Raw genomic sequence first — 27,311 nt, 5'->3', positions numbered from 1 at the left:
TCTAATTTGTGGACCTGGTTCTTTAATTCCTTTAACCTGCTGATCCAAGGCTCCAATGCCCAACATTAAACCCTGTAACAACATATTTTTTGCTTTTCTTTTTTTACATTTTTTTATCCAGCACTATTTGCTGGAGTTCCTTTTCCACCTGGTTCCAATCCCCTACTACTACATTTCTGGGGAGTAGGAGCTAGGCCTACAATAACCTGCTACAGAAAAAAAATTGTGATATCATAAGACTGTCCGTTTTGCTCTAATGTGACATGCTCAAATATTTTTGCTATTCATTAGCAATGAAAAGTAGCCACCTACAATATGTAAACTACTCTGCTCAAATCTAGTTCCTAAAATAAACTGACACAGGAAAAAGCCTACAATGACATATACAAAGCAGCTATGTATTACCCAAATCCATGCAATGCAAGATACAACCCTAGCTCCTTTAAATGTAACAGCTGTACAAGGACAAGATTCAGGCTGTATTTTAAGAACACAACTGAACTCCCCCCTTTCTGCAGCTTTATAAGATTTGTCTTTTCTTTATGAACAGATATTTGTAGTACTGTTCACAACAACTAAACCATCCACAAGTATTCAGAGAATATGTACTGCTCTCACATGAACTCACAACTCCAGGCACAATAAGTACTATATTGTGTTCGGTGAACCTAAGACAAACATTGCTCTGCATAGCTAGATATGGTCTACGGTTTGAAGAGAAGGATGTTCATATTAGGGGAAGAACAGGAATAAAGGCAAAGCTCAATGGGTTGCCCTCTCTCTGGTTTAGTTTCACATAGCCATGAGGTACATAAGAATTTGATTCCTAGTGGCCTACTCCTGACCTTTAGGGCTGTGTATAGCGTGGCAGAATACTGGACTAAAGGGCAACGCTGACAAACTCTTAAGGGAAATGCTCCCTGTATTGACTTTAGCCACAGTGCAGGGCCTATAGGGAAAGTGCAAAGACCATCTATTGCATTAAATGAGGAAGTGGAATTAAGCATGCCTATCTACAGAGTTCAATACTCAGAGGACAGATATAACTCATGTAACAGATTATCAGGATTTATAACAAGAGCACAGAGAAAGAGTAATTGAATCCTTAGGATAATAAAATATTCCACTGTTAGCTCCTTAATGATATACTATACACTGGTGAACACAGCTTTCACCTGACTTGAAAACACATGAATTCCTTAGTTTGCTGTTTACCACTGCTGTGTCCATTTACACAGGTCAGAATATCAATCTTCATATCACTATGTGGAGTTTTAATGTATTTGTCAAGTAGAACTAACCTGTCTTGATATAGCAAGCTGCAGTGCCAGGTAAAATGCTGCCAGATGATCTGTCGGAGACAAACTGTGGGCCCTGAAAAAAAATGAAATACAGTTAGTCCATTAAGACATGTTATACTACTATACATTCAGATCTCTTTCTGACTTGTCACTGGTTCATATTTTGACATAGGAGGATGTGCCTGTCTTCTGTCCCTCCCTCACTGGAGTTGATTACAAAGTCATCACTCATAGCACCCCTGAGCTAAATAGAAACACCTTTTTGTTTTGCATACTGTCCTTTTAGTGAAAGCAAACTATATATCTTCATGCAATCTTAGAAGTGGATGAAGTGAAAAGTCAGAATTCTCATTAATGAAGTTTAATCCCAGGCCCTTGCCAGAGACACCTATGGAAGATTTCTTTGCACTAAGAACTCAATTTCTCATAGTTAACTATGGGTCTTATTTTAAATAAAAACTTCAATGCACTTTAAAGCGAGAAAGAGAAGAATAATGCCAGATGCATGGCAGGCACTTGAGCCATCCCACTGATGCAGGGCAAGATGACACTGAAGGCCAGGCCTCAAGGGAAGGGAATATACAGTGGAGTGAACCTTATTGCTGCACATCCTCCAGTGAGTGTTTCTGAGTCCAGAAGTTTGACTACACCCTCAACAACCCAGTATTCTATACCTCCCTGAGGACCAGGCAGATGTGTCAGCCACATCCCACTCCCAGCACTCAAGAGAAAGGTAAGAGGTTATCCGGCTTCACTGCTGTGCAGACATTCCAGCCATCCCTTTCCCTCCATAGCACAGGGCAGGATAAAACCTGCTTCAACAAGACCCCATGTTTAAAAGGGCAGAAGAAATAGAGAGCAATATTTCTTTTAAATACAAATATTACTGCAGCACACACACAAAAAAGAAATTAGGGGGCCCAATTACATTAGCACATTGTGATTAGAGACATAGTTAATGAAAAAACCCACACTTCTGTCTGAAACATTTTTACCTATGTTTATCACAAGTAACACCACCATAGGTTACTACAACTGAAAGAAATTAGAGGAAAAACCTCTCTCCCCACTTTTTTCAGGTTGTTTATTTTGTGCATTTGACAGAATTTTGTGTATACATATAGACCATTTCACTACATCTCCGACAGAGTCAGTTTCCACTGCAGTTTAGATGTTTGGAGGTTTTTTAAACATAGCAACAAAAGCAAAAAAGGATGTTAAAAAATAAGTGGATGTAACAAATATTGTCTGGTGCAAACTAAGTTAGTAGAAGTAGAACCTAAAATTACTTCTAAACTGTGTTTTTTAAATAGACTAGATTTCAAGTTGATGGCATTCTCTAATGGAGCTTATATTACAAATAGGACATAAAATAAAGATGCTAAGAAAATCTAGCCAGAATTTTTTTTTTCAGGGGGAAAAAAAAGTTGCTACCCCTAATGACCATGAAGGGAACCTTACATACATGAGCTGATGCAGTGCTGTCTTCCTGAATGTGCAGAAAGACAGTTCCAATAGCTTGGTGGCTACCTATCATATGCCAGAATCACTGCAGAGTGAAATTCTAGCAACCAGAGGAATGGGAGAGGGCTTCAATTTACTACTAGATGCACACTAGTTAGAGTGTGACATGAGAGATGGAGACTATTAACAGGGTCAGGGGACATTTCTCATTTCACTCAGATTTTAAGAACAAAAATAAAAAACCCACACAGAATGAATGACTCAGTAAATAAGTAATGAGCTACAGAGATTTTTCGGTTGTAGTCTTGGGAATAGTTTTGGAGGCCAGTGAGGGTGTTGCCCCCCCAAAAAGGGCGACATATGAGGGGGCCACAAGGGGTCATGTGCCCCTGCCCCCTCCCGATTTCTGTGAGTACCGAGCTGCACTTGAAGACCTGCTCTGCTCAGCATATCAGGGGAGGAGCGGGGAAAAAGTGCTCCGTCCTTCTCACATGGATGTCCCTCCCGGGCATGTTTCCAGCTCACTCAGTCTCTCTCCCTGGCAGCCGGGCATGGGTAAGGAGAAGAGTGGATGGGATGGAGCCGCTTCTCCTGCCATGTAAGGGCAGCCACTCCAAGTCGCTGCCTCTGTGATGGGGAGAGAGTAATGGCCTGCGCAGCAGGTAACTCTGGTGGGGTGGGGAGAGGGTGGCAGCCCCAGACAGGACGCAGGATCACTGAGAAAAGCACTGGGAACAAGTTCTCTGTGCTTAGTCAGAATTAGGGGCTTTGTCTGTGCCCCTCCCTCGACTGAAGTGTCCACAAGAGTGTGGGAGCCCTGGCCCAGAGACACATGCTTCCCGCTCCTGTGATCCCAGTCCCCGAGGAGCCGGCAGGATTGGCTGCCCTGGCCCAGACGGGTGGAGCTGGAAGGTTTCTGCACCCAGAGGCAATGCCTGGGGTGAGATGGTGATGCCCTCCCCCCAACTATCAGCAAGTACAGGGGTCGTCTCTGCCCCCAAATTGCAAGCCTTGGGCAGGCGCAGAATTTGCCACTCCATGTGCAGCACTGTTGGCCTGACTGGCGCTGCCCCCAAAATACAGAAATCAAACTACACCTATGCTTGTAAGTTACTGGTTCAAAAATTCAGCTCCAGCCAGCAGTGACTTAAAATTGTCATCATATGCCAGCTGTTCAGTGACCTATGTGAAATGATTATATCTGTACCACAGAAAACACTCCAGAAATCATCTAAACAAATAATGTTTGCAGAAACATGACCTCTGAGAAAAGAACTTGTGGCTGTGGTACCATTTGATGTGGACAGGCATCTAAAATGCACAACCAGCATCACAACTGGCAGCCTTGAACCTTGGCAGAGGTAAAGATCACTGCATATGTAACTACTCTCCTCCTTGAAAGGTTAGGGATAAGAATCTGACAGAGCAGTACGGTGAAGCCTGCACAGCTGCTACCTTTACAACCTATATTGTTGATGAACCAAGTATTTCAGCTTCTACCATGCCTGAAGACCAAAATTATTTTCAAGAACTGGGATGGAGTAAAATGCACAGGCACTCTGGAAAAAGACAGTGCAAATGAGCATTCCTGGTAGTGACAATTTTTAAATGGTGTTGCCGCCTCCATCATCAAAGCAACTGAACTAGCAATGTTATTAACCACAGTGACACACATTTCCAACAGGGCTATATGAATCCCTGCTGATGAATGTCAGCTCGAAGTGACGTTTCTAAAATTTCTCTTCCTTCTCTTTGAAGCAAATTACAATGCTGATAAGGTCCAGCAACTCCAACCATTGTAAGGGTCAATCCATTTTATATAAGAATTCATGTGTATGTTTGAGCCACTGGTGTTATGTCCTCGTTGTGTTTTTTTTTTTTAAATCTACTTTAACTGTTCACTGCCATTTTGAGATCCCGTCCCTCATGTTTTCTCTAACAACTCCACAGATACTTCAATTTAAAACTTTGGTACAAATTAATAATAAGGAATGCCAGTTGACAAAATGGGCATATAATTTTGATGTCAAGTAAATTGAAATTATGCATTCAGACTGCTAAATACAGAACACTACAGTGCATGTTTCAAGTAAGCTATCTTAACTGGTAACATAGAAATACAAAAAGATACACAGCTTGTAAGAAAGGAAAAGAAGCAGGTGTAACCACTATTTTCCAAGGCACCCCAGGTGTAGGTTTATATACCGTTATTTAGCACAAAGATTTCAAAGCTTCAAATCACTACAAAATTAAAATTCCATCCACACTCATCAGGTAAAGAGCATCTGTAAGAGCTCAGTGAAGAGATACCAGATATGTTTCCGATATCAGCTGACATTACTCACTGCTAATAAGTCTTAGAAACAGTATAGTTAAGAAGCCATCAGAAATCTTGTTAGCTGATGTAAGAAAAGAAGCTGCAAAGTTCCTAGCAGTAATAAAAACAGAAAATAAATTATAAGCATTTATGGGGGGAAGAATAGTTTCTCACGAAGTCTGAATTCATATGTTATTGCAGAGAAAAGATTCTAGTAAAACCATCTACTATTCAGTACTTTTCACATGGTTTCAGTACCTCCTTTTCTAGGATAAATACTGTTAGAAAAACAAAAATCAGACAAATGGTACAGTCTCTTCTTTATCAAGGCACATAGCATTTTCATTAGGAAGCTCACATTTTATTAATTTACAACTGCAGTAACATACAGATCAAGGGAGCCCCCAAGATTGGGTATGTGTTGCACACCTTAATCCTTGGGGAAATGACAAGTTACCATATGATCATTAGCAGAGACTTGCTTCCTAAAGGCTTTTGGATCACCATGGCAAGCTGGAAGATGAGGCAGAGATGCAGCTAGGCAGTGGGCAGGAAAGGACTGGCTTTAGTCAACAGCCCCACTGTGACCTTGGGTTTTTGGAAGGCAGCCACAAAGGCAGGCAAGTCATGTTAGGAGTTCAAGTCAGGGATGAAATGGCATACAAGACACAAGCAGTTGAGTACATGGAGTCTGGCTGACAGCAGAGCATGGGAAGGGAATAGAGGGAGGCAAATAGAGGTGGTCAAGTTTTAGAACTTTGTAGGGGTGGCAGGAATGGTTGTGGAACCAAGGAAGGGACCAAAAAGTGGAAACTGCACACTGAGGATGGGTGACAGAAGAAATGATGTACTGAAAAAGGCTGAAGGAGCTCAGTCTATTAGCTCAATAAAGAGAAGGTAAATTGGTGACTTGACCACAGTCTAAGTACTGTGACAAAGCTCTTCCTCTACCTCGGTGGGTCTAGCGCTTCCCTTTAGTGGTAGGTCAGAGAACTGCCTCACCCCTTAGTGTTCTTCCACCCTCTAGTGGTGGGTGAGGATAATACAGCCACTCTAAGATGGCTGCTCCCTACTGGCTCCGAGCCCTGTCTCTGGTTCTTGTAGGCCCCCTTACTTCTTCACTGAGGCTCTTGCCACTCCAGTGAATGGCCAGTGGGGTGGGGTCCGATCCCACCTTCGACTCCGGGCCCCAATCCAGGGACCCTACAAGTAGCAGCTTCATGCTGTGGCTTCAGGAAAGCTGCTAGCTTCCCTGGGTTACTTCCCCATGCCCTTTGATAATGTCTGTACCCTGCTTGGACAGGGGCCCTTCCTGGCCTCCTTGCCAGGGAAGGCTCTTGACCTCTGACAGCCCCACTGGGTGTGGTAGTGCTGAACCCAAATCTCCAGTTCAATCTTCCCCTTCTGGCAGGTCATTTTCCTCAGGCTTCCAGGCCTGGGTAAGGTCCTTTGCCCTCTTTGGGCAGGGTTTTTCCCTCCCCCAGTCTTTGTACCTACAGGGTTCTCCCTTGCCAGCATTATGCTCCTTCTCCTAAACCCTCCTGGTTTCTGACACCATCTTGCCTGCTCTCACGCACTCTGGTAGCTCGCCTCACTCCCACAAATCCAGCCATACCCTCTCTCTGGAGGGGAGGCTTTTAACAGGTCCTAGGGTGGGGTCTTGATTGGCTTCAGCTGTGTTAATTAACCTGGAGTAACCCCTGCTCAGCTACCAGGGGAAAAGGGACTTGCTGCTCCTGGGGCTGATATATTGGCCATCTGGCACTCTCCAGTAGTCATCTAGTCTGACCCTGTCACAGTACCTACAGGGGGAACAGTAGGTTATTTACCTATAGCTGGAGGTTCTTTGAGATGTGTAATCCCCTATCTGTATTTCTCTGAGGGTTATGCATGTGCCCAAGTTGGAGAATTTGAAAGTAGCGTCTGCTGGTCTGCACACACGACCTGACTTGTCTCATGCTTCCATGTGAGGCAATAAACGGCAGGGCGGACCAAACACACCTCCAGTTCTTTCTCTACCATGAATCTGACAGATCTGAAGCAGACGGTAAGGAGGGTGAGAAGTGGAATACAGATAGGGACTACACACTTGTACAGGCGTAAATACCTGCCCTTTCCTGGTTACTATGCGGCCAGTCCGCCGTCCAATCTAGTATTCAGTAGCTAAGATAATCTAAAATCAAGATCTAACCTATAAGTAATATTTATTATTCAATTAATTTTAAAATTAAATTAAATTACATGAAAGGACAGTTAAACATAGTCAACAGGTCAATAGTATGAAAACTAAAGCCCATTGATAAAATTTAAAATATGGAGAATAAATATATCTATATCTAAAATATATCTAAAATCCACAGAATATACGAAATGAATGTTCGGGTTCACTGTTTATCGCTAAAAAGAGCCAACATATCCGTCGTAGCATACATAGCAAGTCTGCACACACTTTCTTTAAAACTTTTAAATTTATCAATACCTAAAATTTTAAAAATTTCATCATTTCTTTCACTCCATTTACCTCTCGCCCCAACCACAAATCCAAAGAAGTGGATGATCTTCCCACCAGTGAGCTGCAGCACCTCCTCCTCCAACTCAGAGTAGTATGCCTCCTTCTCAATGTGGGCTGCCTCCACACTGTCAGCGTTGTCTTCCCATCTAACTGTGACATCCACAACGGCTACCACTCCTTCCTTTTCAATAATGAGGTCGGGTTTTCTCAACTTCCCTTCTTTGTTATGAAGGTAAGGTTCAATCCAAATTTTACATCCTTTATTTCCTACTTTATCAATTAGTGCTTTAACTATCCTATTATGTCTTTTAATTCTTGCTTCTTTCATTTTTATGCACTGACCAGAGATATGAGGAATTGTCTCTTTGACCTTACCACACCATCTACATAACCCTTCCTCCATCTTCCGTCCTCTTGCTAGAGCTTCCCTGGTGGGAAAAACATTCGCTCTCGTTTGCAATGCCGCAATCAGAGAGGAGGACTTGGCCAAGCAAGGATATTTTAAAAACGAATTACTAATACCATCATTTTTAAAATATTTAATACCAATTCCCTGACATCTTAAATTACTCCATTTTAAAAACTCTTCATTTCTCCACGTTTTAGGATTAGCCGTTTTAGCACTATATATTAAAATTTTCTCCACTAAATTTTCCCCAGCATATAAAAACGAGAAATCTATCCAATCATCTTTGGAGACAATATGTCTCCTCCATTTACGAATTAACATGTTTGGAATTTGGGTACTAAATTTTGTAACTGCTAAACCCCCATCTCTAGTTCTAGCATAGAACAGCCCGTCAGTTGTACACTGGGGAAGATGTAAAATCTTTTTAAGAGTGTTCCTAACTAAAACATCTAATTCATTTAACATATAAAGTGGCGGCTCGATTAAAAGTAATTAATAAAAAACTCTCGTTAAAATGTAAACTTTTAAAATTATCAATTTCTGCGCAGGTTTTAACGGAGCCTTACATAAACTTTCACACCAATCAATTAATTTTTCCTTAGGGGAATTATTAGCCACTCCCACCCATGGATCTATTCTTGCACCTAGATATCTTTCAGACTCACCAGGTTGAATATAATCAATTAATTCATCACCTAATCCCCATTTATCTTTTGGGTTGATAACATATGTTCCCATGCTTGGGAAAATATGAAAGCCCTTTGTCTTTTTAACATTTACTTTTAAACTTGAATTTTTACAAAACTGATTAAGAATTTTTAAATTCTTGACCATCCCCTTATAGGACCTACTTAATATAGCGATATCGTTGGCAAAGGCCAATGAAGTTATCTTTCTACCCTGCACTATAAAACCATCTCCTTCATCTTCCAATTTATATAAAAGAGGATCCATGGCTATATTAAATAAAATAGGGGAGAGCGGGTCACCTTGCTTAACTCCACTCTTAATTAAAATAGGTTCTGTCTTATCCTCACCAACACTAATTTCAGTGTAGCAATCTGTATACAAATCCTTTACAATATCAATAAAACTCTCTGATATCCCAAATCTCTTTAACCCCTTTAAAATGTGACCATGGCCAACCGAATCAAATGCCTTAGCAAGATCAATAAAAACAACAGCTATTTCGTCTTTATTTTTCTTGGCCCCTTTAATTAACTTTTCTAAAATCGATATATTTTCCTCACAGCCAGAGGCTGCGATAAAACCTTTTTGTCTGGGGCATAATTTAACAGCACTTGATAATCTTTTAGCTAAAATTTTTGTATACAACCTAATCCAAATCGAACCAATAGTCAATAGCCTCCAAGATGATATTTTCTTCAACTCTTGTGGATCCTTGACTTTAGGAATTAGGATTGTACGATTGCTTTTAAAACACTCTGGAATCTGTCTATTTAAAAACCAAATATTAAAAATCCTTACTAAAATCCTACTGTCTAAATTATAAATATCCCATAAATCCTTAACCTTAATTCCATCTGGTCCAGGAGCACTACTATTATCAATCTCTCTTAAGGCTTCTCTAATTTCATCAATTGATAAAGGCCAATTTAAAATTTCATTATCTACCACTTCTTTTACTTTTGGCCATCCTCTGGTATTCCCATGTCCTTCTCTACCCAAAATTTCTTTATAATAGGTTTCAATCTCCTTAACTGCTATCTTACATGTCGCTTTATCAGGTTCTCCCATAATGATCCTAGCCAACCTTTTCTTATCTTTTTCAAAGAGGGTTTGATAGAATCTAAATTTAGCTTTTCTCCCAGCATATTTTCTATTTCTATTATATTTATCAGGAGGCTTACCCACTTTTCTTCCTTGTTTCCCATTATCATTCTGTATATTATTTTCTTTATTATTTTCCAAATTCTCTACATCTTCATGAGGAGAGTTCATCAACAATTTACATAATTCCTCAAATAATCCCCAACCTTCTGCTACAGTGGCAGAAGCATTTAATTGCTGTTCAATAGAATCCAATTTCTCTAAAATACGAGCCCCATTACACCTAACTCCCGTTAAAAACCTATCAATTAAAATTTTATCTTTTAAAGGTTTAATTTTCTCACGTGGAGGAATATCTTCTAAAATATCTCCCATCCCGCCCTCTTCCCATAAAACCATAGAATCTTCATCCTTTTTAACCTTATTCTTGGCCAGGTCCCTCCTCTTATCTGATATTTGCTTATTTGTTTTTGTTTTTAATTCACTTTCTATACACTTATTAATATTTCTAATCCCTGCATATTTTATTTCAAGCTGAATCAATAATTCACTTTCCTCTTTTGTCCATACCCGAGAGCGACTTGTTTTCCCAACCACCCTAGCTTCCTTTCTTTCCTCATTCCTCACCGCAGGATGCCTATGTCTGATGTGTTGACTCCGCCCCGAGCGAGTGTAGAAGGCAGACCCACAGACCGTGCAGGCATACTTCTTCTCTGAGTTATCCACCTCCTTGGGCCTGCACTTGGGGTAGTGGCAAGCTATGTTATGGAACTGCGAATATTTACCACATTTTTTGCAAATAACTCTTATTGAAGTGCTTTTATGTACATTATTTATATGCTTCGGCCATTTACCGAAACTAGCTAAAATTTGTGAACATATAGGGCAATTAAAACAATCTACGGGAACCTCCAATCTAAAGGAACCTCCAATTACAGGTAAGTAACCATCTCCTTCTTCTTCAAGTGATGGTTCCTATTAATAAACAGTATCTAAGTTGGAGGAGGGTGTGAGGATGAGGATGGAAGGTTCGTGCAGAGAATCACCATGCCAAAGGATGAATCTGATGTGGAGTCCTGCACCAAGACGTAGTCTGTTGTAAAGGTGACTACAGAACTCCATTGTGGCTGCTCTACATATGTCTATGAGAGGCACATTCTGAAGGGATGCTGTGGTCGTAGCTTGAGTTCTAGTGGCGTGAGCTTGTACTCTGTGGGGGGGAGGTAGGCCCGACAGCTGATAGAAGAGTTGAATGCAGCCAGAAATCCTTTTGGACATTCTCTGGGTGGAGATGGCCTATGCCGAGTCCCTCTGCCACTGCAATAAATGTTCTAGGGGACTTCCTGATTGGTTTCATTCTCTGTAGGTAGAAGGACAGAGCTCATTGGACATTGAGGGAATGGAGTCGATGTTCTTCCACAGATGTGTGCACTTTTGGGAGGAAAACAAGGTCTTTCCTCTACTCCCCTCCAATCTAATGCTGCTATGTTAAACACAATCCTACATATTCATGTAAAAAAGTGACGCAAATATAAATGAATGCACCCCCAACTTTTGACCTGTATAACCCAAGTGGGTTTATGCAAGAGTATATACATTAGCAAGAAGCAAGTGTAGACACTGTGGCACTTCTACTGGCTGTACTATTTAAACTTGTCTCTTTCTATATTTATGACCTTTGATTCATGTACAAACTGCACCCCGATTCCTACGCTTGTCAACTTTTGCAGGATCGAGATGATGGCGAGTAAACCACTGCCTCCTCCAAGCATTACTGCCCATGGGTTAAAATTTGAGGATGTGTGCGCGCATAATTTGCATTGCCACTGTCTGTGCTGTAATTATTCTATAGCTACAGAGGGCTTCATTCTCCAGATTTAGCAATCCAATATATCACATATCACTTTACCAACCATGCATCCACAATTGCAAAAATTTTTGTGTACACTTTGATCCATAATCACTACAAAAATGTTTTTTACTGAATTCAACCATGACCTTAAGAACTACATTTCCTTTTTAAATGTTTTTTTCTTTAGCACAGCAGAAAGATAAAATATTTTTAAAAGGCTATTAAGCAAATGTTATTCTCTGGTAGATGATAACAAAAATATCTTTAATAATGAAATAAGAGGAAATCTTTAGGAATCTGTATGGATTTGCTTGGCTGAAACTGATGAAGTGAATGTTAATGCAATATGTTCTGTACTCATGAAGACAGACTCCCAGAGGTAAAATCCTCATTATATAATCTTCATAGATTTTTTTTTAAACCACATATAATAAGATTTTTCATTATGTACAGCAGAATGAAATGAAAAGATTAACACCCACTCACCTCTGAAATGCAAGAAGAGCCTTTCTCTGCAGGACCTCTTGTATCCCTCGCAGAGATGCTAAAATAGGACATATTTAATCAGTGATATTTAAGAGTCAAAGATTTGCTTGCACATGATTACTGAACAAAAATTAATACAGTCACAGACTATTATGACAAAAATGATGCAAAAACGTACAACACACTTCCTTTTAGAGGCTGATGTGTTTGAGGTTTTTCTATTACATTACTGGTATTTTCTAACTCGCTGCATATGTCTAAACTGCAGGTGGGAGCATGCTTCCCAGTGTGGGCAAACAGACACACACCAGCTCTGCTGAAGCTAGTGCAATAAAATTAGCAGTGTGGCAGCATTGCAAAATGTTTGAATACATATCAAGGAGGTCCAAAAAGATTATTACTCAGGTAATTATCTGAGCTGTTGCTCGCTCTACTACTACACTCGCCCCCTGCTACACTGATATTTTTAGAACACTACTTGAGCAAAGCTAATGTATCTATCTATCCATGCTGGGAAGCACGCTCCAGCTGCAGTGTTGACATACCCTACGTGTGCACTCTTTTCTTACCATCAGTGGCTTGCAAGCTATAAGTTAGTCCCAGTGCTAAATAGCCTTTTGCTTTGAACTCCGATGTTTTGTCCCCAACATCAACAACCGTTTTGGCAAATCTTTCCGCTTCTTCCAACTGAAAATATAAAAAAGATTAATATAAGTCTTAGTAAGATTTTTGCTTTTGAAAACTACACACACAAAACCAGAAATATAAAGCAAGCCAAAATTTGTGTTACAGTAAGTCTCAGATTAGAAAGAGTGTAGACACAATCGATGCAATATACGTTAAGTCAGTTTAAAAAATAATCTCAACCATTACCACTTCCTTTAAGCACCCTCCTTGCTTCTCCATCTAAATTTAGTTTTCCTATTAACTTCACAATGAAGCATACAGCTCTTACACAAGGCTGAGACACCCATTTCTATGGGTAAATGGGAACTGAAGAGATAGAAGTCAACTTGAAATGTAGTCTGTTAAAAATTTTTTAAAAAATCTAAAATCTTTTTTCGGGTCCAATACCTGTCCCTGAACCCCACCTGCCAATTTCTCCTATATTATAGTCATATTTTCCAATTAAAAAAAAAAGTTTTCCTTCTGACTTGTTGCTCTGTGAAGCACCCACACAAACAACTGCAAACTCTAGGGCCCTGATCCCGCAAGGCAGATTTCTGCATCACATACAGCCCCATTGATTTGGCTTTGCAAATGCAGAGCTCCTTATAAGCTGAAGGCCTAACTGTCTACACATTCTTATGTCACTTCTGCACTTGCACTCTACTTGACAACACAGTTAGGCTAGAAACTGCAAAGAAAAAACAGCATGAATATACTGAAGCTGAATCTAAAACCTACATGCTCAATATATAGCAAGCTGTTCCATGCAGGACATTTTACAAGACTGCAACCACCATTCGTAAAGAACGGTACTTACCTTATAACTATTGTTCTTTGAGATGTGTTGCTCATGTCCATTCCTAATTAGGGGTGTGTGTGCCACATACGCTAGTGCTAGAAATGTTTCCCCTAGTGGTTTGTCTGCAGTGGCATACGTATGAGCCTGTACATAGAGCACTGCCAGCTCCCCTCCCTCTCAGTTCATTCTTGCCGGAACTCCGGCTGAGGGGAAGGAGGGAGGCTTGTGGAATGCACATGAGCAACACATCTCGAAGAACAACAGTTACAAGGTAAGTAACTGTTCTTTCTTCTTCAAGTGCTAATTGGAAATGGACATGAGCAAACATTCGAAGAAGAATCAATATTTTCAGCAGCTTAACAAGTCATATTCCCGCTACTGCACCACTTTCTCACATCTGCTTGAACTAAACAAAAACTATATTTATAAAGAACTGCCCCTCCCTCTGTGGTACAATACATTCAAAACAAATTAAGTATAACCACAATTAAACAAATAGCACCTCTTCCTCCCAACCATTTCCTCTGGAAGCTACAAGCCCTCTTTGCAACTCATACAATAACCACAATGAACATCGAGTTATTCATTTTATTAAGTCAATGTCTTGTGTAGAGAGAGACCAGTTTCAAGGCCATCTGATAACGTACTTTACTATTAAAGAACACTGAATTATTAAAGAGATACTTCAAGTGAAATATGGTCCCAAATTTAGGTTGTATTAAAAAAGTGAGCTTTTCCAAAACCTAACATCAACAGAAATGTTTCTATGCAAGTGTTTTTTGGGGGTTTTTTTTGCACGGGTCGGGGGGTGGGGGGCTTAAGGACTGTAATAAAAGCAGATTTTTATGCTTCTTTATTATACTCAGAACTTGTAACCTTTTTTCATTCTGAACTAAGAAAACAAATTATTTAAGTTTAATGTATTCAAGAAACAATGTACCCACAACCACACACAAACACATACAGTATATCTACTACATATCAAGAGGAAATTTTACCTTCTATGAATATCTAATAAAGTTTAATGCTGTCACATCTCCTCCCTCCAATTATTTACTCTTAAAGCTAAAATAAGTGATTAATCTCTGTACCATATAACCACTAAAGCAAGTGATGTCCTGTGGATAATTACCTCTCTCTTTGAAATCTATATGCAAAAACATCTGTGAAAAAGTTTTGTGCTAAAGTGGTTGTCATTTATTAAAAACTTAACAGTTACCACACCTTAGTATGTGAAAAACAACAGCGATTTCTTATAATACCAGATATCAAGGTATGTTATTTTTTGTTAAATGTTGACTTTACTAGCAACCATTGTTCCTGAATATTTTTAAACCATAGAGACAAAGACACTGAAAAATGGGATTGTTCAACTGTAATCCTATGGAAAATATTTCTGTGCTGTATTTTAATCAATATTCTATTGCATGCTGTCAATGTGCCTACAGTATTTTCAAAGTCCATAACCAAGGATTTTGTCATGTTCTGAAATGCTCAGTTCTTGCTGATCTGACAGCTAATATAAACTTACCCAGTGAAGAGATCCCATGCATAACTTTGCAGCAAGGAGTGGAATAGTAGCATCATCTGGTTTCAAACGTATACACTCCTTCAAGACTTTCACAGCTCGAGCAGACTGTGTAAAAATGTATTTTTTTGTGAAACACTAAAAGCATAAGCCCAAGATCTCTCAGCTACAAGACTCCTATGTTACATTTTCTGGGTTCTGTTTTTCCAGCTGAAGGAACCACTACTAATTTATTTTTATTCTGACAATCCATTATAAGCATCTGTACAGATTAGCTATAAGGCTTTATACGATGAACAGTCAAACATGTCTGATCAAATGCTGGCCTTCCATACTACTCTTGTGGTGCAGAAGAGCTAGTAAACTGCCCTAATGGGACCACTGAGGGCTCATCTTGTTCTATGGCACTCCACTTCTGATCACCCCCCAGCATAGGGGCATGAGTAGTGACGGGATGGGACAAATATATCTAGAGCACAAACTGTACACCAGTGATGCCCAGCTGGCATGTAAAGGACCTTTCTGAATTGGTGTAGTTTATATCAGCCCTTTATGGCTCCCTGAGCCTGAGGCCTTTTTTCTTCTGCTTCTGTTCCCAGCAAGGTGGATAAAAATCAATGATTTAAAAAAAAAAAAAAAAAAAAAAAAAATTTTTTTAAATGGATTTTTTAAATTTAAATCAGAGTTTGGTTTTTTAAAAAAACATCAATAAAATACAAAATTTCTCTCTCATTTAAAAAACAACAGTTACAATTAAATCTCATCACAAACATGCTAAACCTATACTTACAGTCTCATAAAAATGAATTAATGGCTCTAGTCTGTCCAGCCTATCTACTAGCTCTTGCTTCTTCAAAGTTCTGGGCTTTCAGTTTCTGTTTCTCAGCAGACTAAAGTCACATGTACAAAGAAAGACACAGGCTGGATAGGACTGTTGCTGTTCTGTGCTTATGTGGTGGTGGAGCTGGGCCAAGCAAGACAGAGGAGTTGGTTAAGACACTTTCAAAAACAGAGACAAAGAACGGAGGCAGAGTAGAAAGGAACAGTGGAGAGGACTGGAAAAAAAAGGGGAAGACATTATTCAGTACACACACAACTTCCTATAGTCCCCCACACGTTTGCCACAGAAAAACTGTCATGGCTTCTGCGAATAAAAGAGACCCTATCTGGGAATATGTTGAAGAAATTCCTTTCTTGGATAAAAAAGGAAAATGTGTCAAATGTAAGCAGTGCAAAAAGGAGATGCAGGGCCTAGTTGCAAGAATGAAACATCATAATGAAAACTGCTTATTGGGAGAAAATGACATGGATGAAGATGTGGATATGCCTGAAGAACAATGTGGATCAACTGGTTAGTAACTTAAATCATTCACTTTGCAATGCATCATTCTTCAAGACTCTCTCTATGCCTTTTAGTATAAGTGTGATTTAACACGTAAATTCCCAATTTGTTTGCTGTGTTGGATGTTGCAAGTATATGGTACAGAAAGCTGCAGTAAGAGAAATATAGAGTTGTCAGTTGCCACTGGGTGTCATTTTCTTATTTTATATTACATAATACATGCCCTTTATTTTGGAGCATCATGGCCACAGACCAGAACTGTGATGCCATAAGACTATTCCCTATTTTACTTCAGCATAACTCAACTTTCCCAATGGAAGTTTACTCAAAAAACAGAAGTGAAAGTGAGTTCCATGGGGCTTACTCCAAAATTAAGTGCACTCTATGTGCAGTCAGTCTTAGCTTTTTTGGTAATTTGGAATCGGATGTGTATCCTTGCTGGAAAAAATGTAAATGATTAATTGAATAACAGAGTGAGAAGAACTGAGAAGAATGACTATTCAAAACCATTTTTGAATTTTGTTTCAGGATCCCATTTAAACATAAGAGACTCTGACTGTGACTATCTATCTGTAACAACTTCAGAGTTACAGTTGGTACTTTTAGCAGCAGTGCTGTAACTAAATGTATTTCAGACAACAAAGTATCAGTACCAGGAAAAGATTAAATTCATCCAGTAAAACCACCACAATGGATGGGTTTGTAGTAAGGACCAACAAATACCAACAAGACACCATAGATGAAAAGATTGCTTGGTTCGTTTATGCCACAAATTCTCTTTTTGCATTGTTAACAATAAACACTTAATTGACATGGTTGAGTCTTGGTAGAACAGACATTGGTGGAAAGTTGCTAGATCCAATGTATGAGAAGGAACTTGAACAGTGTGCAAGAAATACTGAGGGGAAATTTGCCAGTTTAAGCCTTGATGGGTGGAGCAATGTACACAATGATCCAGTAATATGTGCCTGTGTGACAACAGAAGATGGGGTTGCATACCTTTCTGAAACAATAGATACATCAGGAAATGCCCACACAAAAATAATATTTAAAAGAAGTGGCAGTGAAAGCTGTAATAAACTGTGAACAAAAATTCAACTATCACATGCGCAGTTTTGTCACAGACAATGCTGCAAACGTGGCAAAGATGAGAAGATACTTAGAAGAAGAAATGGAAGGATGCTCCTTTACAACATATGGCTGCAATGCCCATTTAATGCATCTTTTAGCCAAAGACTTAAGTACGTCTCCTCCAGGAATAAAAGAAAATGTTGCTGAAGTCGCAAAATACTTCCGTAAAACCATTTTGCTTCAGTTTCATTGAAGAGAGCAGGAGGATCTAAATTATTTCTCCCTCAAGATGTTGGATGGAATTCTGTGGTTGATTGTTTTGAACAATTTATTAAGAACTGGCCTATTCTCATAAAACTATGTGAAGAAAACTATGATAAAATAGATGGAAGTATCTCATCCAAAGTATCTAATACTGGATTAAAGAGGAATGTAGAGGATATGCTCAGTATATTGAAGCCTATATCCATAGCCTTAAACAAACTTCAGATAAATTGTTGCTGCATTGCTGATGCTGTCGAAATTTGGAAGGCACTTCAAGAGAAACTGAAGAAAGAAATACCTCACCAGAAAGTTAAACTGCAGGCAATAAAGCAGCAAAGGGATCAAGCACTAACTCCACCTCATTTTCTTGTGAACATTCTTGACCCCAGATATAAAGGTAGATGCCTAACTTCTGAAGAAAATGCTGCTGCCATGGCATGGGCATCTCAAAATCACTCCTCAGTTATGCTAGTCATAATAAATTTCAGGCTGGAGGGGAACCATTTCAACAGTACATGTTTACTGATGATGTTTTGAACAAAGTCACTCCCCTGAATTGGTGGAAATCATTAACCAAGCACCTTGAAACAGAGTTCCTTCAGTTGCTAAGCCAACGTTTCATTACAGTAGTTTCGTCTGCAGGCACAGAGAGAATATTTTCATCATTTGGTATTATCCACCCAAAGCTAAGAAATCGACTGGGAGTTGAAAAAGCAGGAAAACTTGTATTTCTGTTTCAGTCTATGAATAAAAATGACAGTGGGAATGGGAAAGATGAGAGCTAGTTGTAAAAGTTTTAAGGACAGCGTACGTTTAGTGTTGTGATGACTTGTCTGTTAGAGTTAATAAAATCTGAAAATTTTAAAAAAAGAAAAAAAAAAAGATTAAGGACAGCCGTCAGCCAGCAACTCAGGAGACTGTTGCAATTGCAAATGTGGAACATTTATGTAACATTTAAGATTCAGTTTAATAAAATGTAAGTGCTACTGTGTTTGTGTGTGAGATTTAGTTCTTACCATTCCTAATGTACAGCTGCTGCACCTGCAGTTTGACACAGGCAATGAGTATTACATACTATTTTCTAAATTTATAAAAATCAAGTTATCTAAAAAATTTCACAAAGTATACCCTCCTAAATGTTGTAAAATGCTGTATTGAGTTGTAAATTAACATATTTTAGTGATCAGATTTGCACCATTTTTTAAGAAATATGTGAAGTAGTATCAGTGGGAAACTTGATTTAAATCAATGATTTTCTCTTGGTGATTTAAATCACCTTGATTTAAATCAATCCACGTTGGTTCACAGCATAATTTAGAGGCCACTCAAAACTAAACTGGGGATGGGGCAGAAGGAAAGAGCCCCAAGATAGGGGAGCCACTAAACATTCCTTTCAATAAATAAAGTTTTCTCAATTAATTCTCTCTCTGTAGTAAAGATATGGGCATAGTCAGATGATGCTCTGTGGAAGTAAGAGTCATTAACTATTCATAAAATATGACAAAAATGGCTTGTTCTCCATACTAACGCATATCTAAGAGAAAAAAGTATCCAAAAGTATCAGATTAGAGTTGTCATACTATAATACAATTTTTACTTGTCCATGAGATTTTGCATCCTGGACAAGAATATTTGACAAATAATGGTGTGAGCAGATGTCCCAAGCTACGTAAATTTAGAAGTCTACTGGATTGTCTTCCAAGATCAGTTTGCATCATGTGAATTGTATCTAAAATCAAACACCTGTTGATCACAGTGGCAATTAAAAAAATGAATTCTATTACATTTTTCTCCAGAGTAATGTCTTATACTATAACTTATCTAAAATAAACAAAATAATACAGCTTCAATTCACTTTAATGCTTAGTCTAGTGTGTATAGCAGTGAAGTCCAAACATTTAATATTGACTCTGTCTAGATTATAAATCTTGAGACAGGAACTGTATTTATTTGTGCTTTGTACAATGTTGACCCCAAATTCACTGGTATACTATCCACAGAGCTGGTATGAAGATTAGTTAATGTTTTCAAAGTTCTCTGAAGATGAAGAACACTATGTAAGTCCTAAGTTTTATGATTACTAGCCACAATACAAAGAATTATATACAGAAAATATTAGACTTACTTTTCCTGCTGCCATTAGGGACAGTGCAAACTGATACCAAAGATGGAACTCTTCAAATGCGAACTTCATTGCTCTTTCTAAACACTAATTTGAAAATAAAAATGATTAATACATTTATAAAATACTCATTAAGGGCTTTTAAAGATTTATGCACATGCTTATCTTAATGGTCTAAGAAGATACAAATCTACAGGTAAGCCTTAGGATTATTTTGCATATACAGCCTCACTTGAAGTATATGAAATGAAAATCTAATTGGTTCAAAACTAGTTAGGTACGTAGCTCTGTGGGGAAAAGACTGTCTTTTAATTGTGTGTGTACAGCATCTAGCACATGGGGTCCTGGGCACTACAATAATAGAAATAATAAATACTACTACTAAACAAGACAAAACAAGCAGAAACCGTCAGAGGAAAATTCTAACAGAAATTTACAAAATTTAAGAGCGGAGGAAAGAAGTTCTCTTTCCCATACCATGAATGTTTAAATATTTCCATGGTGGCAGGTCCTCTTTATTCTGATTAAAGGAGTGATACAGATCTGTTGTGTGGCTGTGAGATGCAGGACCTGAGACTTTCAAGCTCCTAGGTTCTTATTCAAGACCTAAGCGCCAAAGGAAGCTACGTACCCACCTTCTTATTCAAAGTGAACACTTGTTACAGCAGTAGCTGCCTCCAAACTGGTCATTGATACAATGAAAAATTGATCTAGCAGTATTATTTCCAATTTAAAGACATCTGGACTCAAACTACTGTTGGGTATGACATCAATCAGAGTATTCATTAATATACTTGACTATTCTGCTGAGACTCTCACTTTAAGTAACCAGATGCTATAAGGTACAATAATCATTACTATATAGAGATTTAATATGTTTAATTAGTGTTATCTGCCAATTACAAAAGTTTCTTGTTTGCTGTTGGCAATAAGAAACCATTTCCTCTTGTACTTATTATTCTGGTTTTATAAATGAGGCCAGCTCCAGGGAGTCCAGGGACTGGATGCTCTTCTGGACTAAACAAACTGATTTAGCAATTACCTTCCTAGCATGCAATGCCCTATTATACAAAGTAGGTGTTCTGCACTCACAGATGTCCAATAAATACCACCAAACTTTAAGAACCAAAATACTATTTCTGGTATTCAAATGAGTCCTCAGTATTGTAGAAAACATAGAAAGAAAACAAAGCCAATATTTTTGTGTTTCTATATAATAGGAGCTGAAGTGAAGTATGATACAATACTGAAACAAATGAAAATAGTAAGAAATGTGTTAACTAGGCATTCTGTTTATTGAATAGAATTTACATATTCTAAGTTTTCTTATTATAGGAAATCCTTTTGAATACAGGAGTATTGCTAATTAAGATCTTTAAAAATTTCTGTACCATATGCACATTTACATTTCACTGGGTTTGGTTTTGTTTTTAAACCATCAGTAATTCCTCTGCAGCACTGTTGCACAGATTTGTGCAGCTGGCATTGCAACCTGGCATACAGGGTCACTGCACCATTCATTCAAATTTTGTCTAGCTACCCCCATCAGGAAGGCCTAGCCCAGGGGTTCTCAAACTGGGGGTCGTGACCCCTCAAGTGGTCATGAAGTTATTATGGGGGAGGGGGAGGTTTGCGAGCTGTCAACCCCCATGCATGCCGGTAAGGGTGGTAAGGCATGGGGTGGGGGTCATCATAGCCTGAAATATTTTAAAAAGGGGGCCCAGCAAAAAAAGGTTTGAGAACCCCTAGCCTAGCCAATCCTTAGCAGCACTGCAACACCATGCATCAGAGGCCATGTCACAATGCCCAGAGTGAGTAGTTAACCTCCGACAGCCGAGCGGGACAGGAGCCACAGAAGCTGCTATGGTGGGATGACTGCAAGGAGGGCTCTCTCAAACTCCCTTGCCCACAGCCACCTAATCTCTGGGGCAGCAGCTGGCCCTTCCTCAGGGCCACCCACCCCTTAGGGCAGCATCTGCCCCACCACCAAGGGGAGAACCCAGGCCATTCATTATAGCCTCTTGAATGTTGGGAGATATTTTGATGGAACTCGAATCCAGAAACAAAGATCTAATTCCCTTGATATAGAAGTGGGTCCTTATGATGTCTTCTTGCTAATAAAACTGTCTCCTTTTCTCAAAGATTCACCATTAAAATGATCAGAGTCTCTCTTTAGCTTTGATTTACCTACTTGTTCTCGCCCACGATACCGTAATTCTTTCATATGCAAAGTGGGATATTCAACAATTCTGTTAGCAATGTGAATGCCAATGAACTGCTGCTTTTGATACTAACCAGTTGTACCACAATCCCACACATTTTTCGCGAACCCTGGTTTTCCAGTATCTTGACAGCTCTTTCAGAGCAGATATATTGTTTTGCAATTGTCACCTTTTCTGTTTTCCGTGACCTCCACCACATATTGTCTTCAAGTTTACTTTCCTATCTGTATTAGGTATTCTTAAGGCTGTTGACCTGGAGACAAGCAATTCTGTTTTGCATACATTTGCACACAGTCCATTCCCGTCCTTCCCCCCCCTTTTAAGATGTGAAGTCTCAACTGAATGTTTCTTTGTGTCTCAAGATTGCCATGAGATATGAACACATGCCTAGTCATGGACACTGCAAACTCTGTTATAAAATGGTACATACAGTGTGCGTATGTATACATGCCCTGATTTTTGAAAATGTATTGTGATTTTGATATCTCTTCATTTAAAATTCTTTCCCTGCACAGCAGCCAAAACATACATAAATGTTTTACAATCACTATATAGTTTTTATAATGTTCATGAATTTAAATTCAAATGTGTTGTGCACTCCATGAATATATTTGGTCTCACTGCATGCCTGTTCTTGCCCACTCCATCTCACATCTAGGGCTTGATTCTGCAAGGTGCTGGGCATTCTGGGTCTGAGCCAGCAAAATGGAGCCAAAATACTCCTCACCTTGCTGGTTCAAGTCTTTACTTTCTTCTATATTAGTGTAACTGTGAGAAAATGTCTTATTTCAAATATAAAAACAGGATTTGGAATTCATAGTCATACAATAGGTAAATCTCAAAATACTCCCAGCTATCATGGCTCAATCAATACACTACTTTTGAAATCAGTAATTGATTCCAGTTCAAGAATTGCAGCAATCAAGAGAGCAGAACCTATAGCTTTACTGAGTGGCAAGAACAGAGAACATATCAACCCTCCTTACCTCTGTCGGTAAAATATTTGCTAATTAGTTCTTTCATGGAAAGAGTTGAGTGAGGCGAGGAATGCTTTTTAATAAAGGCCCAATACACCACTATCACCACCAAGTGAGTTACAAGTATATTGAGGGATAGAAATATTAAATTCATATTACACAGCAAGAGAACATACAGTGAAATCACAAGTCATGAGATAATAAACATGGTCATTTCTGTGAGAGATCGTTAGACAAAACGAAGCAGGCTGATAATGTACAAAAGCAGCTCTGGTCCATTGAGCATGCATATGGCATATGATAATTTAGCTATGACAAGGTGTGACAATCAGGGACCAAACATCCCAAGAGGAAAACAAGGGGTCTGAATGCCAAAGAATAAGCATTATTCTTAATAAGAATTAACTGGTTGTATACAGTGTTATTGCATATTAAATACATGTCAAGTAAGGTCTCTTATGAATTCTTATAATTTCCTGAACTTGATGGTCGTTAGGAGATCTGTATACAAGTTATGATTATGAATGCATGCATGTATACAGCTATAGAACATTGTAATTGTAACTAGAGCGCAACTACAGCATCACCTCACAGCAGCATGGTGAGGCAATCAGGCAGGGATGCCACCTCCCAGGCCACATAGAATCAGAGTTGGAAGGGACCTCAGGAGGTCATCTATTCCAACGCCCTGTTCAAAGCAGGACTAACCTCAGCTAAATCATCCCAGCCAGGGTTTTGTCAAGCCGCAGCTTAAACACCTCTAAAGATGGAGATTCCACCACCTCCCTAGGTAACCCATTACAGTGCTTCACCACCCTCCTAGCGAAAACGTTTTTCCTAATATCCAACCTACACTTCCCCCACTGCAACTTGAGACCACTGCTCCTTGTTCTCTCATCTACCACCATTGAGAACAGCGTAGCTCCATCCTCCCTGGAACCCCCTTTCAGGTAGTTAAAGGCTGCTATCAAATCCCCCCTCATTCTTCTCTTTTGCAGATTAAACAAGCCTAGTTCCCCCAGCCTCTCCTCATAAGTCTTGTGCTCTAGCCCCCTAATCATTTTTGTTGCCCTCCACTGGACTCTCTCCAACTTGTCCACATCCTTTTTGTAGTGGGGAGCCCAAAACTGGACACAATACTCCAAATGCTGCCTCACCAATGCCGAATAGAGGGGAATAATCCCTTCCCTCGATCTGCTGCCAATGCTCCTACTAATGCAGCCCAATATGCTATTAGCCTTCTTGGCAACCGGGCACACTGTTGACTCATATCCAGCTTTTTATCCACTGTATCCCCAGGTCCTTTTCTGCAGAACTGCTGCCTAGCCTGTCAGTCCCCAGTCTGCAGCTGTTCATAGGATTCTTCCGTCCTAAGTGCAGGATTCTGCACTTGTCCTTGTTAAATCTCATGAGATTTCTTTTGGCCCAATCCTCCAATTTGTCTAGGTCACTCTGTATCCTATCCCTACCTTCCAGGGTATCTACCACTCTGCCTAGCTTAGTGTCATCTGCAAACTTGCTGAGGCTGCAATCAACTCCATCCTCCAGATCATTAATGAAGATGTTGAACAAAATCGGCCCAGGACCAATCCCTGAGGCACTCCGCTTGTTACCGGCTGCGACCTAGACATGGAGCCATTGATCAGCTGTTGATCCCGATGATCTAGCCAGCTCTCTATCCATTTTATAGTCCATTCATCCAACCCATACTTCTTTAACTTGCTGATAAGAACACTGTGGGAGACTGTATGAAAAGCTTTGCTAAAGTCAAGGTTTATCACGTCCACCGCTTTCCCCACATCCACAGAGCCAGTATTCAAGAGTTTGCTACTTTAACTGGAGTAACCAAAAAATTCAGTTTAAACACAGCACTGAATTGGTTTAGATTAAAAAAAAGTTTATTTACAAAAGAAGATGGTATTTTTAGCAAATTCAAGTATGAGATGAAGTTAGAAGTTGTTACAAGCAATAAAAGTGAAAACACGCATCTAAAAGTAAAAAACATAACCATGCAAGTTTTGGTTCAAGGCTTTGCTTAAAATACATTTTTTCACCCATGTCTTCCAGCGAGATGGTGACTGACCTTTTCCCTAGTCAGGATCTCTCCCAGAGGCACAAAGGTGCCAGTGCTTTTGTCTTCTTAAACAAAAGAGACCACTTGGGGTTTCCTGCTCTTTACAGTCCATTGAACTTTTTAAGTGGATTCTTCTGAAGATTTCCCCTCAAAGCAAAGTTTTCTAACAGTGACGTAGGTGACGTGGAGTCAAGTGATGAAGGACACTCCAGGCTCTCCCCCCTCACGTGTGTGTTGAAATGCCAATTTGCTTTGTCTTCTGTCATCTCCCACCACCTTGTTTACTATTTATATGTAAACACACATTTCTTTGTTTTGGATAGACCTGATTAACAACTTTTGCCTAGACAGGACTATGTGGTTTTAAGCATGTGCTAACACCACAATGGGGGATTTCATAACTTTATATATAAATGTTGCTACATACATTTCATGATATCACTGACCAGCAATGTATTAGTATTCAAATAAAAACATAAGAATGGCCATACTGGGTCATACCAATGGTCCATCTAGTCCAATATCCTGTCTTCCGACATTGGCCAATGCCAGGTGCTTCAGAGAGAATGAACAGAACAGGTAATCATCATGTGATCCATCCTGTCATCCATTCCCAGCTTCTGGCAAACAGTAATCCCTGCCCATCCTGGCTAATAGCCATTGATGGACCTATCCTCCATGAATCATCCAGTTCTTTTTTGAATCCTGTTATAGTCTGGGCCTTCACAACATCCTAACAATAATAACTCACAATGCATATTTACAATAGCGTGCAGGGTGTGAATACAGGGTTCCTTTCGGTCACACCGTTTTACTGAGCTCCTTCTTTGAGGGGGAGATTAGAACATTCCCCAAGGACACAAATCATTGTACACTCTTTGCTACACTGCAGAGAGCCGAGATGTCTTCCATAAATACGCTGAGTGTAGAGACCCAGAAATTGGAAAGCCCTCCTGGCAGCACTGGATGCAGCAAGGTGGAAATGGTGGCTCAAATGTGTACAAGGTCTAAACTTCATGCACTCATGCAGACATTGCTGGAACCTGCTGAGACATCTGGGGACTACAAATCCCATGCATGGCATTAGAATGCAGGTGAAAACGAATGCCATCAATGCTAAATTTTTGCGGACATCAAAACAGTCAGTGGACGAACAGTATCGCAGACAAGTCCGGCATCAACTCCAGCAGGTGAGGTCCACAAGCACTCCAACATCCCAGTGGTTTGGACCATCCACAAATAAAGAGACTGATGTGGCCAATGAAGCCATGCAACTGGGAAAAGCAGTGGGAGAAGATGGCATCTATCTCAAGTTCTTATATACCCTGGGTCCATTGGCACAGAAATTGATGATACAGCTTTTCACCAACATCTTGGAGACCAATGAAATCCCCCCAATGTGGAGAGAAGACAAAGCCATTACAACCTGAAAGCTTGGAAAACTTGCACATGACCCTACTAGTTATAGGCCAATCTCCTGCTTGAGCACCATCAACAAGGTGATGAAGTGTTTGACTCTGAACCGAATCTGGTCCACTGCAGATACTAGCCTACACAAGGAGCAAGCTGGTTTCCAACTGCACAGAAATAGCTGTGAGCAGGTCCTAGGCCTCACTACAAACACTGAGGCTGGATTCCAACAAAAACTCAAGACCAGTACTGCTTTCATTGTCAGCAGCATGTGACACAGTCTGAAAGGATGAATTACTACTGGAACTGGCCAAAGTGATCCCGGGTGCAGATTCTCCAGCTGCTGAACCCCATGCTTAGCAGCCAAAGATGAGTGTATACCTTGGAAGTCAAACCAGCAAGCCATGCACTTTCAATAATGGGCTACCACAAGGCTCTGTACTTGCTCCGACACTCTTCAATGCATATACGAACGATACGCCTGAAACAATAGCATAGTATGCTGATGATTTGGCACTCACAACTCAGGCCCCATTGCTTCAAAGAACTTGAAGTAATCCCTATATCTGATCTTAACTCATGGAGGAGTACTTCCAAAAGTGGTGGCTGAGACCAAATCCAAGCAATTGGCAGTCTCCACCTTGACAACAGAATCGCTCAAAGCACTAAATGTGAAGTTTTGTGGTGAAACTGTGTGTTAT

At 39.7% G+C, this 27,311-nt stretch overlaps 1 protein-coding gene across 3 annotated transcripts in view; it reads right to left on the bottom strand.

Annotated features, from left to right (window-relative positions):
- Positions 1-27,311, bottom strand: part of TTC7B (tetratricopeptide repeat domain 7B) — a 277,659-nt gene that overhangs the window by 127,961 nt on the left and 122,387 nt on the right. For all 3 annotated transcript variants that reach the window (XM_067556318.1, XM_067556316.1, XM_067556319.1), the window contains 5 exons: positions 19,931-20,014; positions 15,132-15,236; positions 12,702-12,819; positions 12,133-12,190; positions 1,302-1,374 (listed from right to left, as the gene is read on the bottom strand). In XM_067556318.1, the coding sequence (XP_067412419.1) occupies positions 1,302-1,374; positions 12,133-12,190; positions 12,702-12,819; positions 15,132-15,236; positions 19,931-20,014 (438 nt within the window). The remainder of the gene's footprint in view (positions 1-1,301; positions 1,375-12,132; positions 12,191-12,701; positions 12,820-15,131; positions 15,237-19,930; positions 20,015-27,311) is intronic.

The sequence above is a fragment of the Emydura macquarii genome, unplaced genomic scaffold (genome assembly GCF_026122565.2).
Source record: "Emydura macquarii macquarii isolate MOO-44397 ecotype Brisbane River unplaced genomic scaffold, CSIRO-AGI_Emac_v2 contig_1713, whole genome shotgun sequence".
NCBI lineage: Eukaryota > Metazoa > Chordata > Testudines > Chelidae > Emydura > Emydura macquarii.
The sequence above is the reverse complement of the archived record's forward strand: the minus strand, read 5'-3'. Positions and strand labels throughout refer to the sequence as shown.